At 30.5% G+C, this 17,968-nt stretch overlaps 1 protein-coding gene and 1 pseudogene across 1 annotated transcript; both read right to left on the reverse strand.

Annotated features, from left to right (window-relative positions):
* Positions 1-295: 295 nt before the first annotated feature.
* Positions 296-2,559, reverse strand: LOC146918609 (uncharacterized; annotated as a pseudogene).
* Positions 2,560-3,610: 1,051 nt separating this feature from the next.
* On the reverse strand, positions 3,611-5,567 carry LOC146918610 (F-box protein CPR1-like). The gene has a single exon (XM_085717460.1). The coding sequence runs from the start codon at positions 4,849-4,851 to the stop codon at positions 3,628-3,630; it is 1,224 nt and encodes a 407-aa protein (XP_085573586.1). The 5' UTR covers positions 4,852-5,567; the 3' UTR covers positions 3,611-3,627.
* Positions 5,568-17,968: the final 12,401 nt, after the last annotated feature.

The following is a 17,968-nucleotide window of genomic DNA, read 5'->3' on the forward strand; positions in this document are numbered from 1 at the left end:
AGAAAATTGGTAAAGAGTAAAATAGAGCATGCGCTATAATAGTCTACTTTTAAGCACTTGTGTATGAAATTCAAAAAATCAATGCAACATCCAACATTAATTATATTTAATTATATGGAAATCAAATTAGTTTGTAAATGGAAAGAGACTAAACATTCAAAATAAAATTGATAAAGCAAGATCAATTGATTTCGTACAATAATTGTGATATGTACAATTGACAAGGAAGTTTGCATAAAATGTAATATCTCAAAACCCACAATCATATACATCTTGGTGAAAACAAGAAAAACAATTAACTACTTATTCCTCCATTTGGAGAATGTTTCCCTTGTATATTAGTATTCGAGTAGAACGACCCCTTGCATTATAACCAAACTCCTCCATCATTTGGCTACTTAGATCCAAACTATTTCTTCGTCTTTTCACTCGAAGAATATTTCTCCCTTTGTCCCCACCCCGATACGACACTCAATGCAAGACAATGGTCCAAGAATGAAGAGTTTGATCCATGATTCCTTCATACCCAACTCACCGAAAATTGATATGTGAAAAGTAGTAGTTTGTTCATGATATGAGATCAATGCAATGAAATCATTTAACACTTCCAAGTTTATCCATAATGCTTCAACATCAAAACAATCATCTAAGTCTGTGGGTATGGGTGTTATGAAGAACACCTCATTACTCAAGTAAAGTGACACCAAACATGATTCATCAAGGTAATCTTCTTCATCTTTTTCACACAACGAGTGACACACTCCATCCATGTAGACTTGCGTTCCCTCAGTACAGTGTAAAGAAAACGGCATGTTAACATCAAGTTTCCTCCACGAGTTACTTCTTACACTATATATCATCTCCCATAAAGGTCCTAAGGATATTTTTCCCGACCAATATAGAGACATTATGTCTTCTATGTAACCAGGGTATAATGTTGATGGCTCTATAACAAAATGTACATATCGAATGACTTTAATGTAATTAAAACACGGTCATAACCAAATCCATGAACATGGGAAATAATATTAACATCAACATAATCCTTAGCATCATCTGGAATAAACCACAACCACTAAACTAAATCAATGTAGTTAGGAGGAAGGATCTTAATTGCCTGGGTTTCCGGAATCAACAATATAATTTCGCCCAAATGATCATATGACAAAGTGTGCCATTAATACTACCAAAACCAAAAATACGAAAATTGTTTAGGTTTGCAAATGGATTTGAGAAATCTAATTTCACTTTATTCTCAAACCTCTCACCAGAAAGAGAATAAAAAACAACTTTATAATAGGATTCATTCAATTGTAAGAGTAGAGAAGCTCCGTCGCAATAAGAACAACAGTGAAAGTTAGATAAGAAATTGTTGTGGAACATGTTCACGAAATTAGTATTTTGAAATAAGAGAGACCATGATTTACGAACACATCCAAATCTCTTCAAAGATTTATGAGAGAATTTCGATAGAATGGATAAGGCAATATGATCGGATTTCCCTTTGTTGCAAACAAAGTTTTTTTTCCATTGCAAATCGTAATAGTAGATCTGCGAATTTCACCCCTACACACGTAATTCCACTCTCCTTTGTCTCACACAATTGAATTAGTTTCGAGAGCGTTAGTAACTGCAATGAACTTTACTGGTGTTTTTCCAAGAGTAATGAAACAAGCTACCCCTAACTTTATCAGCGGAAGATAAGACATTGACATCATAAATTATAATTTTTCTCTCTTATATTAAAAATGATTTTCAAAAATTTATGTTAGTTCTCAAGATTTTGAATTTATTCCAATATTACGAATAAATATCAAATCTAATTTCTTTTAGTCCTTAACCAATGTAAACATAGTAAAAACTTTATAGTATATGAAATTTATCAATTTCCCTATAAAGTATATGAAAATCCGTTACTTTAGTCTCTAACATTTTAATAGCCAAGACTAGATTGATGAATTTCATATATACTTTAAATTAATAGAAATTAGTTTATTTACATGGTTTAAAGATTAAATTACAGAAAGATAGATGGTTTATTTCTTCTCATAAAAAAAAAAATACCGAGAACATATTAGTCATTTTTCAAATTTTGTGCGCTCAAATTTTAAGAACTATAATCAACATTTAAATTCTAACTACAAAAATATTACGCAACATCTTGAGCCCAATTATTGAACATGACAGTCTTTCAAGACATGTTTACACGGCCTCTACAGTTTTGATAAATATGTAGGAATAGCCATACTCTCTAATATTATATGATGAATATGCTCCTGCTTTAAGTATTTATCAGAAAGTAGTTTAACTTAAAACTTATCTTGGTTATGCAGCAGAATAAATAGGCATGGCAGAAACTACAGATTAAACAAAACTGACTCTTGATAACATAAGAAATTCAAGGTATTTTCCATTTGTGGACATTCGGTTTAAGGTCAAAAGCATTGGCGAAATTTATGTAGAACATAACTTCTTAGACCAGTCTTGCATAAAAGGATTTTTCTCGAGCGAACAGCTGACATTCATCGACAAAGAACGAGTGGGAAATAGCTGGCCCATTCTTAGAAATATGAATTGGCTTCCGTTGATTGGATTTCAGCTTTTCTTGTATCATAAGAGAAATTTTTCCACACATAGCACAAAGAGGTAAGGATACATTGAGTCTAACTTATTAGTATTTCCTAGTACATGTCAATGTTGATTGTGATCATAGTAGTTCTTAAAACACATTGATAACGAAATGAAAATAACAATCACGAACCAATTGTGGGGAAAATGCGGCTGATCTTTGAAGTTTGATTTTTATCACGAAACACATGTCGGAGATCAATGTTTGTAAGCAACAAAGGAACAATAGAGATCAGAGTAACATTAGCACGTAGAGAACTTCATGACCATTTTCTATTATTCCTTTGATGGTAATAACTCCAAATCATCAGAGAAAAGGAACTTGATAAAACAGATTCAACACAACGGTTTTCTTATACAGACTGTTCATATAAATTTAGAAGATATTACTATATTGAACTATGGAAGAAACTATTAATAAGAATTCAATCTGTATGTATAACTATACAAAACTGCAAGAATGGTCATTAAAATATAACCTAAATCAAGCATAAGAAAAAAAGGAAATATAACTGGAACTAATTGCTGAAGCCAATATTTGGAACCAGCAAATTGAACAAAAAAGCAATAAACAAAACTATGAGCCTTTCCTTCAGCAATGCAAAACTTCCTTGCTTTGTTTTTTATTGCAATGATGAGTTTAAAGTGATATGATTTAAGAACACTCAAGCAGAACTGAATGAGTTGAAGTAAACAGATTTGTAACTCATCTCATTGATGATCTAACTAACTAGACCAAACGTGAGCTAACCATCGTCTTTGGTCTCGTGTAATAGAAAGCGATTGGAAACCACATAAGTTTAAAACTAGAGGTCATTCGGTAACGGCAAAAGATCAATCTTTTTATTGATATAGAAACCACACAAGTTTGCAAATAAATTGAGAGTAAACATTCCAAATAAAAAAGCAAAAGCAAGATAGAACGTAGTTTCTTAGTTTACTTGACAATAATTGTGATAACCACAATCATATACTACTTTGTGAAAAAAAGAAAAACAATTAACTACTTATTCCTCCAATCGGAAATATGCTTTTGTTGTAAATTATTATCCGACAGTTAAGCCACATTGGTTTATAAGCAAGCTCCTCAATCGTTTGGGTGCTCAAATCAAACCAAGCTAGTTTTTTATCTTTTCTTATGAAGAATATTTCCCCCTTTGTCCCCATTCCAATGGGGTACTTAACGCAAGACATCGATCCAATAACGAAGAGTTTTGTCCATGATTCTTTCACGCTGAGTTCGTTCAAAATTGATATGTGAAAAGTTGTAGTTTTTTCATTATATGAGAGTAAGGCAATGAACCCATTTAACACCGCCAAGTTTATCCACTTTGCTTTAACATCAAAACAATCATCAACGTCTGAGGGTATCGGTGTTTTGAAGAACACATCATTGCTTAAGTCAAATGATACCAAACATGGTATCATTTGACATCTATGTTTGCACAACCAATGACAGAACCCATCCATATACGCTTGGATGCCCTCCTCACAATATAAATAACCCGGCATGTCAAAATCAAGTTTCTTCCATGAATTACTTCTTAAGCTATATATCTCCCATATGGGGTCTAAAGGTGCATCTCCAAGTATATCTTTGGATGGCACGTATTCAAGATTGTCATCACATCGTAAGTGTACACGACGAATGACCTTATAGTCACATGTACCACGGTCATAACCAAAGCCATGAAGACAAGAAACAACGGTGAAAATAACCTTAGCAGCGTCTGGAAGAGAAGACTCAACCGGACTGGGAGGAATGGGATTGAATAGATTGGTAATTGGGTTCCACAATGTAATTTTGCAAGAATTTAGTTCAATTAGTTCATGAAGACAAAGAGTGCCATCGCTGCTACCCAGACCAAAAATCTGAAAATTGTTAAAATCTTCTTCAAATAGATTTGGGCAATCTAATTTGATTTTATTCTCAAACCTCTGACCAGAAAAAAAATACAAAACATCTTGCTCCGATTGATCAGCATCATAAACCCTTAGCATGATAGGTGCTCCGTCGTGATAACGGTGAGAGTTAGATATGAAATTGTTGCGGAACATGTTCATGAAACGAGTGTCTTGTAACAAGAGAGACCATGATTTACGAACGCATCCAAATCGATTCAAAGACTTAAGAGGCAGTTTGTGTAGAATAGAGAAGGCAATATCATGAGGTATATACTTGCTTACCCTTTCATTTGTCGCAGATTTCTTCTTATTCTCCATCAAGATGAAACGAATTACAGTACAATGGTAAAGCTAAATAAAAAAACAAAACAGTGAATTAAAATTAGGAGGAATTTGGACCAAACCACAAAAAATAGTAAAAAAGAAAAACACACTAACCAGGTTATCGATTTGTTTGTTGTTTACGAGTTTGTTATCATTTGTTTCTTGTTTTCAAAGTACGTAGTTTATAGATGCCTCAAAAAAAAAAAAAAAATAGGTTAGCGTTTTTTTAGTAGGTTAACTTTTGATTTTGATTCAACGCTTATTTTTATTTTTCTCAAAATTATAGGAAATCTAAAAATAAATTATATTATCTTTTGGGCAAAATTACACAATTGGTCATTTATTTTTAAGTATATTTTCTATGGTATATGTAGACCTTTGGAGCTTTTCTTGATGAGATTGGATATTTTTACGAGTAAGGATTCTCTCTATTTATAACAATAAAAGGGGATTGCCATTAAGAAAAGAGTAAATAGTCACTTTGGTCCCTGACTTTGCACCTCGCTGTCACTTTAGTCTCTGACTCAGGATAAACTACAAAATAGTCCCTGAATGTGTACATATGTTATCAGTTTAGTCCTTACCGTTAAAAAATTATGTTAACTGATGATGTGTCAATCATAGGGACCAAATTGAAATGTAGAGGATCTCAACTTATTTTCTACTATGTAAAAATTAGTGATTAGTTTACGAGTTACATCTAGCAACTTGGTATCGAGATATTTGATAACATGACTCTCCCCTACGCTCCAAAGCTCTACATAAATATTTAGAAAATATTATTAAGTTGTTTAAATAATTGAATGTTATGGATGTGTATGTTCTTTTTTTTTTAGAGAAAGGATGTGTATGTTCTTGACTAATAGTTCATATCCCCTCTAATATATTCAAATCCGTCAAAATACATTATCAAACGCTAATTTTCAATAATTTATTTTAAGATAAAATACATTTATTTTAAGATAAAATACATTTTTTTTAAGAAGTTAAACTAGCTCACTCAAATTGACAAAGGGAAAATCAAACTTGAGACCTTGAGAATGAGCACACCGAAAGATTTGTCCCATGTATGATTTGTATGAAAAATTATAATTAATGCATTATAACTTTGATTTATCTAAAAGATATTTAATAAATGCACTAATAATCAAATGTGCATAATAGAAGACAACCATGAAGGAAAAGAAAATAAATTTTCTGCTTAGGTGATGCTTTAGCTTCTTGTGTTCTACCAACCACTGTATTTTGCAAAACACTTTGCTGCAACTTGTAAAAGTTACGAAAACTCATGCAAATGAATATGAACTAAACCAACACATTGAAAATTAACTACTTAAATAAGTATAGCATTGTTTGAATATGAACTAAAAACAGATAGTTAATGAAATGAAGCTAGTATTTGATGCAATCCAATGATATGAAATGACATTTATATTATGTCCACTGATTGGATATATTGAGACTCAAATATCTTTTTTGTAAAATGCTTTTGGAACATTTATGCAAAAGTGTTATATTTTCATGATTTGATCACTTCTAGAAATATTTAAAAACCTTAGAAATTCATAATCAATCAATCAATCATACAAAATAATGTTGGCATTATTAGTTAACTTGATTAATCAACATCAGTACTGGTTGTAGTCTGCATAGGAACAAGTGCCATGAGTAGTCCATTGTTTAAACCAAAACCAAAAATTGTCACCAATGTAATTGATCCACGCGTAGTTAAGATCTTGATAACTACGCGTGGATCAATTACGTTGGTGACAATTTTTGGTTTTGGTCTAATTAATGGGATACTCATGGCACTTGTTCCTATGCAGACTACAACCAGTATCAATTTTTTGATTTGGCGTTGACGATTTACTTTCAACACCCGCTAATAACCATACTGGCCAATCTTAAAATCAAGCCTGGTCCAACGGCCAAATATGTAACAAGGACGGTTGCTTATCGACTAAAGACAAAAACTGGTTTTTTCCCACGATTTAATTGCTATAATAATGGTCACTTGATAGAAATTGGCAACTGTGTGGATGTAAATGGATATCAGATAGATTGTAACCCAATCAATAGCAACTGTGGAAAAGAATTTTAATGGTGGGCGCCGGCTTAACATGGTGTAATATCTTCTATGCAATGATTGGTAGAGTTTGTTACCAACTTGCATTTAAAATTGAATAATAATCATCGAATTCATGACAAAATTCTTTATTTAATTTTCTCATTCAATACTCTACTTGCATAATCTCTTGTATTCTAATTCATTAGAATCCCTACTTGAAACTTTTAAGTTTTATCGGTTCGTCTCTATAATATGTTTTTCCGTCTCAAAATGCAAGAAAATAAATCACTCTTGAATGTTGGATTAGAAAGTGAGACAAATCAAAACTTATGTTTTGTTTATTGTACTCATGAATGTTGGATTAGAAAGTGAAACAAATGAAAACTGATGTTTTTGCTTCAACCTAAAACATCAGCAACTCTTTAGGTCATATCATGATGGGCTTGATATTATCATCTATAGAAGTTCAATATACCTTTAGGATCAATTAACTGCATTGCATTTTAAAACAGTCTTGTTAAGTTCACACCAAATACGACATGCTTCATATCCTGCTATGTAAATACACAGTTCTCAAGTGTTGAATAACAAAAAAATAATATATACTTGATCGGTAGGAAGTCTATTGAGTAACTTTATCCAAGTTCATAGACAACTATGAGTGTTTGGATTCTCTAAGTTTATAACCTTCTATGCTATGAAAGAATCAAATTCATGACTCCGCTTAATTATCTTGTAATAATCCAAATAACTCTGTTTGAAATGTCTATATGATTATGTAACCATTCAAACAGTTACGTCTATAACTCATAAGTATATTTATCATATTGGTGGCCAGCATAGTGTTTCCATTAAACAATGTTTGTGATGTTGATTAATCAAGTTAACTAATAATGCCAACATTTTTTTTATGATTGATTGATTGATTATGAATTTATAAGGTTTTTAAATATTTCTATTCAATTTTTGGAGGTTAGAAGTGATCAAATCATGAAAATATAGCACATTTGGTATTGTAAAACGATTTATAATTTGTGATAAAAAATTTCTCCAAAGAGACTTATAATTTGAGACAGATGAAGTAATAATATATAGTATTTAATTAACACTCGATCTCAATTTTTTCTTCAAAGAAAATTATAAATTTGAGACAAATGAATTAATAATATATAGTGCTTCATTTACGTTCGATCTCTTCAATCTAGCACCTTTACAAAATAAAATAAAAAAAGATAATTAGATTCCATTTTGTATTGGTCTAGCACTTGGATGAAATTCGAAATAACTATCCGACATTAATAAGTGATGTAATGCTAAAACTTAAGCTACTTATGAAATTACATTCTCAAAGCCTAAGAGCAAAAGAAAATGCTTCTTTAGACTTTTTTTAAGGAATGCTTCTTTAGACTTTTATGAAGTCCAAAAATAGAAATCATAAATTGGAAGCCAATAACAACCGAAAATCTTTTAAAACAAGCAAATTAGAAAACCAACATTCTGCCACAATCCAAGAAAATTTAAACACAAAGACAACTTTTGTTCCTTGTCGGATTATTAAGTTTTCTATAAATAACTATAAGATATTTCTAAAGTGTCAATGTGGTGGAATAATATTGAGATTGTGAGTTATGAAAATATAAGTATACAACAATGATGTAACATGAGAAAATAGGATTGTGAATGATGAAGCAATAGCTATGTAGCAATGTCTTCCACCGGCACATAATTTATAAGTACACTGTCACTTTGCATACAAATGGTAAGCTGTTTTGCATGTATTGTCTACTATGAGTAGGTAATGAGTAGTTGAGGCGCGCACACACCATTTTTTAAAAATAAAAAAAAAATTGAGGCTTTTTTAAGTTATTTGTTTTTACCAAAATATGATATCATATTTATTCATTTAAATTAGTAGAGTATATTGAAAATAAATATAAATTTAATTTAATATTATATCAAAGCTATAATTGATTTAGGTTTAATTTTTTTTCAACATAGTAAAATGAGATATATTATAAACAACTTTGATTCATCCCATACAAGATGTGCAAAAGGTCAACCAACCAAGAATATTTACAAAATCAAGGTGCCGAGAAAAAATGAAAGCACCAACAAAACAGGCTAAAAAGATTACACGTGGACACCCATGCAAAGGGGTGGATGTTTCCACCCGTCGTGGTAACTATAGCTAAATGTCACCTGTTTTGATTTAGGTTTAATTTTAAAATACTATATTTAATATTTTGGCTTAAATGCAATGTTATTATATGAAACATAGCTCAGTTGATATGGACAATGCATAATATATGCAAGGTTTGATGTTCAAACTCCGGCCAACACAAAAAAAACAAATGGATGGTGAACATCATGGTACCTCTAAAGTTTAGATTGATATGTACCTATTATTCAATGACATGTCATATATTTATATTAATTTATTTAAAAATAAATTCAAATTTTGAACGAACTTTTCCAACAAGCTATAGGATGTCGGTACCTAGCCAAAACTTCACCGCACCAATGAGTTTACCATAAAAAAATCCTAAATGTTCATCTTAGTATATGTCACGAGTGTAATTTAAATTTAAAATAAAAATAAAAAAGCCACATAATCATCTATGAAATAAAAAATGAAAATGTCCTTTAATTTTTAAATTTTTTAAATTATCTTCAACGCAATATTCATATCTTCAACATCATATTCATCATCCTTCGTCATTTGTTGTGAATTGGTGTCTGACATTGCAGATTTGTCTGAGTTTTGACTTTTATCTCTTTCCGGAAACATATTCTGAGTTGTTAGATATACGATATGGGTTGCTAAGCAGTGGCGTATCCAGGACCCCGAGTCAGGGGGTGCAGAATTTTTTAATTCATTACTTATTATTATTAATATTAAAATTAATATATATATATATATATATATATATATATATATATATGAGTTATCATGTCATTTTTCTTAGAATTTAATTAATATGTGCGGTAGTGTAACATGATTTTACACATGTATTTAACGATGTGTTTCCACATTATTTTATATGGTTGAAAACCATGAATTTTTATATTCATTAATTGACGCGAAATCATATCTTTAAATATGTGTGTAAAATAATTTTACGATCACTGCATCAAAATTAAACTCTTTTTCTTATTAATAATTTATTTAAACTACTAATTTAAATTTTTGTTACTTTTACCCAATAAAAATAATCACATTGAATTTTATTATTTTTAACAAATTGTAAATTCAAGTATTTATAAGACCTCGAAAAAATTATCTATCATTATAATTCAGAAGAATATCATTTACATTATATACAATTAATGACAATCATAGTCTTCTTAAACAAAACAAAAAGAATAAAAAATGACCAAAAATGAGAAAGTGGAAAGATTTATTTATTTTTTATAGTTAACATTATATTATTTATTTGCAAGTAACAAAAAATGTACTTGATTTAGTATAGTACAGCAGGTTTTTTTTTTTTTAACAAAATTTGGTATAGCAGATGATAAATTAAAGTCATAGCCTTAGGAAATAAGCGCAATACTCATGTTTGCGTTTTGGCTTTTATGGGAAAATAAAAGCATACCAAATTAACAGCATTAAAAGCCCTTTTAAGAGAAAATTAATAGCATTAAAAATCAAATGTCATTGGTCAATATGAGAGGCGTGAGTCTGATTCAGTCTTGGTCTATTGAGTGAGGTGCAAAATAAATATTTTAGGGTGTGCAAATAGCAATACAAGTAAGATAATTGGTGCAAATAGTAAAAACTCAGGGTGTGCAGGTGCACACCCTCAATGACACCTGGGTCCGCCCCTGTTGCTAAGTATAAGAACATAGAACAAAGGATGTGGACTTAATTGATGTTTTCGCTAAACAAAAGGGTTATGGAATAAATCTAGCATAATGTCATATTATGGTTAGAGAAATGATATTTGAACATCCATTTTGTGACAACTTTTGCTACAACTTTCTCTTTCATACTCACATTATTTTTTACTTTATCTCTCTATTCAGGGGCGGATCTGGACTTTCAATACTAGTGGGGCACATTTTTTTTGGTCAAATAATTAAATAATATTAAATCTAATAAGAAGTTATATTAAAAATAGTTGTAACAACCAAAATTACAAAGAAAATAATCCACTTTCCATTTGTTGAAAATGAAATAAAATCGTATCATTACTAATTGTTCTAAGAACATCTTTTTCTAGATAGATTACAAGTAATCCACTTTCCATTTGTTGAAAATGAAATAAAATCGTATCATTACTAATTGTTCTAAGAACATCTTTTTCTAGATAGATTACAAGAGATGTCAAATGCTCTAGCAGGATGTCTGTGCATATGGACGAGTGAGCGCGTTGCGCTCTTTTTTTGAAAGCAAGTCGCAATTGCATAGAAATTATAAAAAAAAAGTCTCTGTATTGATATATGAATAAAAATATAGACATGTGTATAAATTAAAAAAAATGGTCCCCATATTAATATATAAGTTAAAATATAAACACATGTATATTAAAAAAAATAGATTCTCTTATATGAGTAAAAATATAGACACGTATATAAATTACACAAATAAATATGTCCTCGTATTAATATGAGTAAAAATATAGACACGTGTATAAACATAAAAAAATTAGGTGTTTGTATTAATATATAGGCCAAATACCTCCCTGTGTCCTTTAAGTTTCATGTTTGTAACAGATAGGTCCTTTAAGTTTTTTAGGTAACAGATAGGTCATTTAAGTTTCTAAAGTTTCAGATAGGTCCTTAACGGAGTTGATATGAAGGACCTATCTGAAACAAACTCGAAACTTAAAGGACCTATCTGAAACCTTAGAAACTTAAAGGACCTGTCTGTTACCTAAAAAACTTAAAGGACCTATCTGTTACAAACGTGAAACTTAAAGGACCCAGGGAGGTATTTGGCCTAATATATAAGTAAAACTATACAATGAGCCGATAAAAAAAATTAAAAAAAAAAGTATTGGACCTGAACTGGTGTGGCACCTGCCACACCAGGTGCCACACCATGCCTTGTTCAGGTCCGTCCCTGTCTCTATTGCTTTGATTTTCGTGCAAATACCTATTTTTTCTTTGCAAATTATGGTTGTCCCCAAAAGTTGTCAAGAGGTTGTTCAAATAACACTCCTCTTATAGTTATGGTGGCTTGGTGAAGATTTCATGGAATGCGACAGTTTTGATTATGAAACGAAAGAAGGAGAAGAAAATGTGAAGAGTTCTTATTCAAGGAGTTTTTATTTTAATATTGTTTTATTATTATTTTTTTGAAATAATATATATAATTTTAATCATTAATGAGGGTAATTTTTGTAAGGGTAATTTTGTCATTTAAATATCATACGTATCCGCAAGTATCCATGGAGTATCGGTATCCGATACGTATCCATATACGTCTCTGTTTTGGTTCATAAATCACGACTAATCATTACATCTATTACCCTTTTATGTTTTTTGAAGGAATTACATCTACTAGCATGGACACCCGTGCCAAGCACGGGCTAAAATGTCTTTTTATCCAAATTGTCGATCTACATCAACGTAGGCTCCCACAGAAAGCCCAACGGCGGTATCACATCTGGGTTCAACGTTGTGGGGGATCGAGAGTTGTTCTTGGTGGTGGACTACAGACACAAAGATCCTAACACTTAATGGAGAGATGTTAATGTCTCAAGTGTGAGTTGAAATTCCGTATTGTATGTAAGAGTAGATGTGAGAAACATATAAGTGAAATGACTCATATACATAATGCCTTAAGACTTTGAAAGAAGATAGGATGTGAATCTCACTTCTGTGATTGATCTTAGCTTAATGTGATAATACAATCCATTGTAGGATCCTAGCCTAATGTGATGATTTGTTTCGTTATTTTTTGAGTGTCATTTGTTTAATTTTTCATCTTAAATTTTAGTTTTTGAATGTGATTAGCTTTCATGCACAAAAAAAAATAACCTTTGTCATTTCAAATTCCTTCACTTATGGTATTTCATGGGATTTTGCAATGGAAAAATGTATATGTATGATGAGTTGACAAAATACATATTCGTTAGACATTTTAAATAGATGTACATATTTTCAATAAATCTAATATTTTGGTAGCATAATTGCCCAGTAATATTCAACTTCTTCAACAAATCCATAAAATCACCAGCAATTCATTATGTTTCCTATGCTCTCACGAATAAAACGCACACTCCTTATTTTTTTTCTCTTTTCATTTCTATCAAGTTCAAATTCATTTTTAATCTTCTTTTCTTTTATAATTTACTTTATCTCTTCTCAGGAAAGAAAGAAACAAACACCCCTCTATGAAACTGCCGCCAACCCTTTTTTTTTTTTACCATGTCGTGTCTCTGACCTTATGTGATATCTCACCAGATCACATACATAATAGTCTCACACTTAAGGGAGAGATGTTTATGTTTCATATGTGAATGAAACTTGTGTGCAATAATATACATTGAGTAACATATAAGCAAGAAGAACAATATACCTAATGTCTTAAGATTTTACGCAAAGATGTGATGTCAATCTCACTTGTGGAATTTATCATAGTCAAATGTGATGGTCCAACCCATTGTAGACTCCCTCAGAACTCTAAACATTATAGTGAGTTAAACTTGTGTGCAATAATATACATTGAGTAACGTATAAGCGAGAAGAACAATATACCTAATGTCTTAAGATTTTACGCGAAGATGTGCTGTCAATATCACTTGTGGAGTTTCTCATAGTCAAATGTGATGGTCCAACCCATTGTAGACTCCCTCAGAACTCTAAACATTAAAAAAAAAAAAAAATTAGTTTTTGAATTTCATTTGTTTAACTTTTTATATCAAGTATAAGTTTTTGGATGTCATTTGCTTTCATACAAATTTTTTATCCAATCAATATTATATCAAATACCTCCATATTTAGTCTTTGGGTGAACGAACATGCGAATGGAAAAATAGAAATGTGTTATGCTGAATTGAAAAAGTACATGATTATTAAACATTTTATAAAGATGTGGCGTTTTTTTAACTGAGTCTATTTTTTGGTGAAATATTTACTCTTAAATTTCCAACACTTTTTAACTGACCCATAAAATTGTCAGTAACTCGCTATATTTCCGATACTTCCATGGATAAAACACACACTATTTTTTTCCCTTATCATTTCTTTCATGTTCAAATTTCTTTTCATATTCTAATTTAATTTTATTGTTGCTAAATTTATTTCTCTCGTTTCATGGAAGATGGGAACACAAACTTCCCTCCGCAAAAACACCATTAATCCATTTTTTTAACCATGTTGTGCCTTCGCCTAACCTTATTTGACTATCAATAAATTACAGACGCATTGAGTCTCACACTTTAGAGATATATGTTCATGTGTAAATTGTGACTTAAGGTTCCACATTATTGGATGCCAAAGTAGACGTTGAGAAACATATAAGTAAGATGACCAATACACCTAATGCCTTAAGGTTTTGGATAATGATGTGATGTCAATCACAATTGTGTGGTTTCACTTAGCCTAATGTGATAGTCCAACCTACTGTAGACACCCTTAGAACTCTCAACATTACGATAAACGGTTTCGTTAGTTTTGGGATGCCAATTATTTAATTTTTATATCAAATTTATGTTTGTGGGTGTTGTTCACTTTCATGCAATATTTTTTAATCAATCTCTAAGATATTAAATTCCTTATCCTTTGATCTTTGGTGGAATTTAACCATAGATAAACACTTAAGTGTTATGCTGAGTTAACAAAATATGTGCTTAGTAAATTCTTTATATGTTGTTGCGTTTTTTTTACCCGAATCTAACTTTTTGGTAAATTAGTTTTTTTAATGCAATCTAACTTTTTGGTAAATTAATTACACAAAAATCTTCAACTCCTTCAACAATTTCATAAAATCACTTGCAACTTACTTCGTTCTTTATAACCTCATGGACAAAATACACAATTCTTATTTTTTTTAACCGGTATCAGTTCTCTCAATCTCAAATTTATTTTTCATCTTCTAATTTCTTTGATCTCTTCTCGTGAAATAAAGGAACAAAAACACACTTTTAGTAAATTACCATTAATCTACCTTTTTGATCATGTTGTACATCGGTTTGACCTTATTTGGCTATGTCACGTAATTACGGACACAGAGAATGTCACACTTGAGGGAGATATGTTATCGTGTAAAATAAGAGTTAAAGTTCTACAATGAAAGGAATAGTAGATATTGAATAAGATATAAGTGAGATGACTCACAAACGTGTGCCTAAATAATTTGGAAGAAATTGTGGTGTCGATATCATTTGTCTAGTTTCTTTTAGCCTAATGCAAAGATACAACCCAATGTAGGTTACACTTGCAGTCCCGAAATTATGATGATTTGTTTTGTTAGCTTTTGAATGTCATTTGTTTAATTTTTTTATGTTAAATATTTTATTTTGGAAGTCGTTCGCTTTCATGCAATTTTTATTTCTCAAGGCGATAACTTTTTTTTATTTAACCTCTATTATTTTAAGTTCCTTCACTTTTAGTCTTTAGTGGGATATGACAAAGGAAAAACATTTATGTGTTATGCTGAGTTGAAAAATACATGTTTATTGTACATTTTAAATTGATGTGACATTTTTAATGAGTCTAATATTTTTGGTAGAATAATTACTCAGTAATATCCAACTCCTTCAATCAACTCATAAAACTACCCACAACTCACTCGTTTTCCTTGTCATTTCTTTCTAGTTCGAATAATTTTTCTAATTTAATTTCTCTCTTCTCATAAAATAAATGAGAAAAAAAAACACATCTCTATGAAACCACCACCAAGCCACCTTTTTTACCATGTTGTGCCTCTGGCCTTATTTGACTATTTCATCATATCATAGACATAGAGAGTCTCATGTTTAAGGGAAAAATGCTAATTTGTCATGTGTGAGTAAAAATTCTATATTGCCAGCAAGATTTGATATTTATGAACATATAAATGAGATGAGTAATATACATATTGTCTTAAGGTTTTGGATGAAGATGTGGGGTTTCTCATTTTGAAACGCAATACCTTGGTATATGTTCCTCATCAATATTATTGGACATCCAACTTTAAATCTTAATTTGTGGTTTGAAATATGCAACTGTTAATATCATTCAAGAACTCAATTGAATACCATTTGCTTTGTAGCTTTTTATTTTGGTCAGATTGACAAACCAAATCAAAGCTAATATTTTCCTTCTCGTTTTCTAGAAATAACGATAGAATAATATTGTTAAAGTGCTCAAATGGGTCCAAAGTTTGAGCAAGTATCCCTCGCTCTTGATTTTTTTGGAGATCTATATATTTTCCAAATTATTTGGATAAACAAAGTCAATAAGGGAACACAATGAATAAGTTTGATCTAACCCACTTGTTTTGGCCTGGGACTACTTTTAAGGTCTCGTGTTTGATTCTCTCTGCTGCCTTCATATCGATTTTAAGGTCTCGTATTTTCTTTTCAAATTCATGTATCAATGCTTCATTGATTTTCAATGGAATATTGAAGGATGAACCGGTTGTACGAACACCTGGAATTAACATGTAATCTATGACCCTAGGAAAAAATGGTCAAATTGATAATAGATTAGAGCCTCGTAACTATGTGGATAGCAGTTCAATTTCTGCCTCATGTGTATGGAAAATATTCGGCTGAGATGAGAGAACTCGTCTTATGTATCCCACAGGTTTTCCAACTAAGATTAGTCACTGCTAATTGGTGATGTAAGCTTTATACCAATTTCATGATAACTCGAAAAAATATCAAATATAAAATTAGTTACCAAACTTAATTGATACATTTAATTAGTATATCTAATAAACATTAAAAATCAATATTTGTTATTATTAATAATAATATAATAATAATAATAACAATAATATTTAAAAATTGATAATTTCAGCAAGCATTTATTTTGTATTATTTTCGACCAAAAATTTTCATCAATAAGTTAATCGATTGTTAGAGCATCCACAATGGACCTCTCCTTTTGGTTGCTTAAATGAGTCTCTATGTATATGTCACTTGCTCTTATAATTAATACTTAATAAGATTTAATCTTTCAAACTCTAGGAGTATATATGTTACCAGAATAACTCAAGGACTTTCTCTTAGTTCGTTCCTTTTATTTTTCTTTTGGTTTTCTTTACTTTTTATTTTCTTGTTATTTACTTTTTTCTTGGTTTGGTGTCTGCCCCTCAGCTTTTTGTTTAGCTTTATTGAGAAGGTTTTGGTCCATCCCCCAACTCCTTTTGTTCTTGTTTCCTTTTATTTATGCATTTATAAAGTGATGCAGCTGGTTCATAATTGAACCCCATTTAACTAAAAAAATAAAAAATCTCTCAAACTCAACACTTCAAAAAATATTAAATGGGTCTTAGTAATAAATAATTGTTGTGCATTTTATATTAAATGTGTAGTTTTTAAATAAATAATAGTTGTTTTCAATAAGAAGTTATTACTTTCAGTTGCTTTAACACGTGCAATATTGCATCTAAAAACCCATAGGTCTAGCCACTGTATATGTTCTACACCTAATTTTCTAGTTCTATCTAGTGGAGGTTCGGTTTAAAATTAACATAAAAAAAAAATACACATTTGTTGGCTAGTGCCCCTTTTAAAATAGATATATTTTGATTAATGTGTATATACACTCTTTACAACTTTGTTTGTATGAGAGGTAGTACAATACTTATATTATTGAGTAAACATGTTTTATTCAAAATATTGATTGTTATAATGATTTTTTTAAATTACCATTTACATGCTCTTCAAAGTCAAATGAGGTTTGGGTTTTATCATTTTTAAAAGTGAAAACGAACCAAACTGAATCGATGGTGTACGGTTTGGTTCGACCAAAACTGCATTTAAATAAAAGAGGAATTCCCTCAAAAAAAATAAAAGAGGAATTTTTTTTCTTCAAATGTTTGTATTTATTTAATACTGAAAATAAAATATATGAAATTCCGTGAGAACACATAATTCAGAAATA

Source organism: Medicago sativa, chromosome 6 (assembly GCF_051527215.1).
Source record: "Medicago sativa cultivar Bolivia chromosome 6, Bolivia_mono, whole genome shotgun sequence".
Taxonomy (NCBI): Eukaryota; Viridiplantae; Streptophyta; class Magnoliopsida; order Fabales; family Fabaceae; genus Medicago; species Medicago sativa.

Bases quoted from the DNA above. Each gene is read 5' to 3' on its own strand.
- LOC146918610 (XM_085717460.1), bottom strand. From the start codon at position 4,851: ATGGAGAATAAGAAGAAATCTGCGACAAATGAAAGGGTAAGCAAGTAT.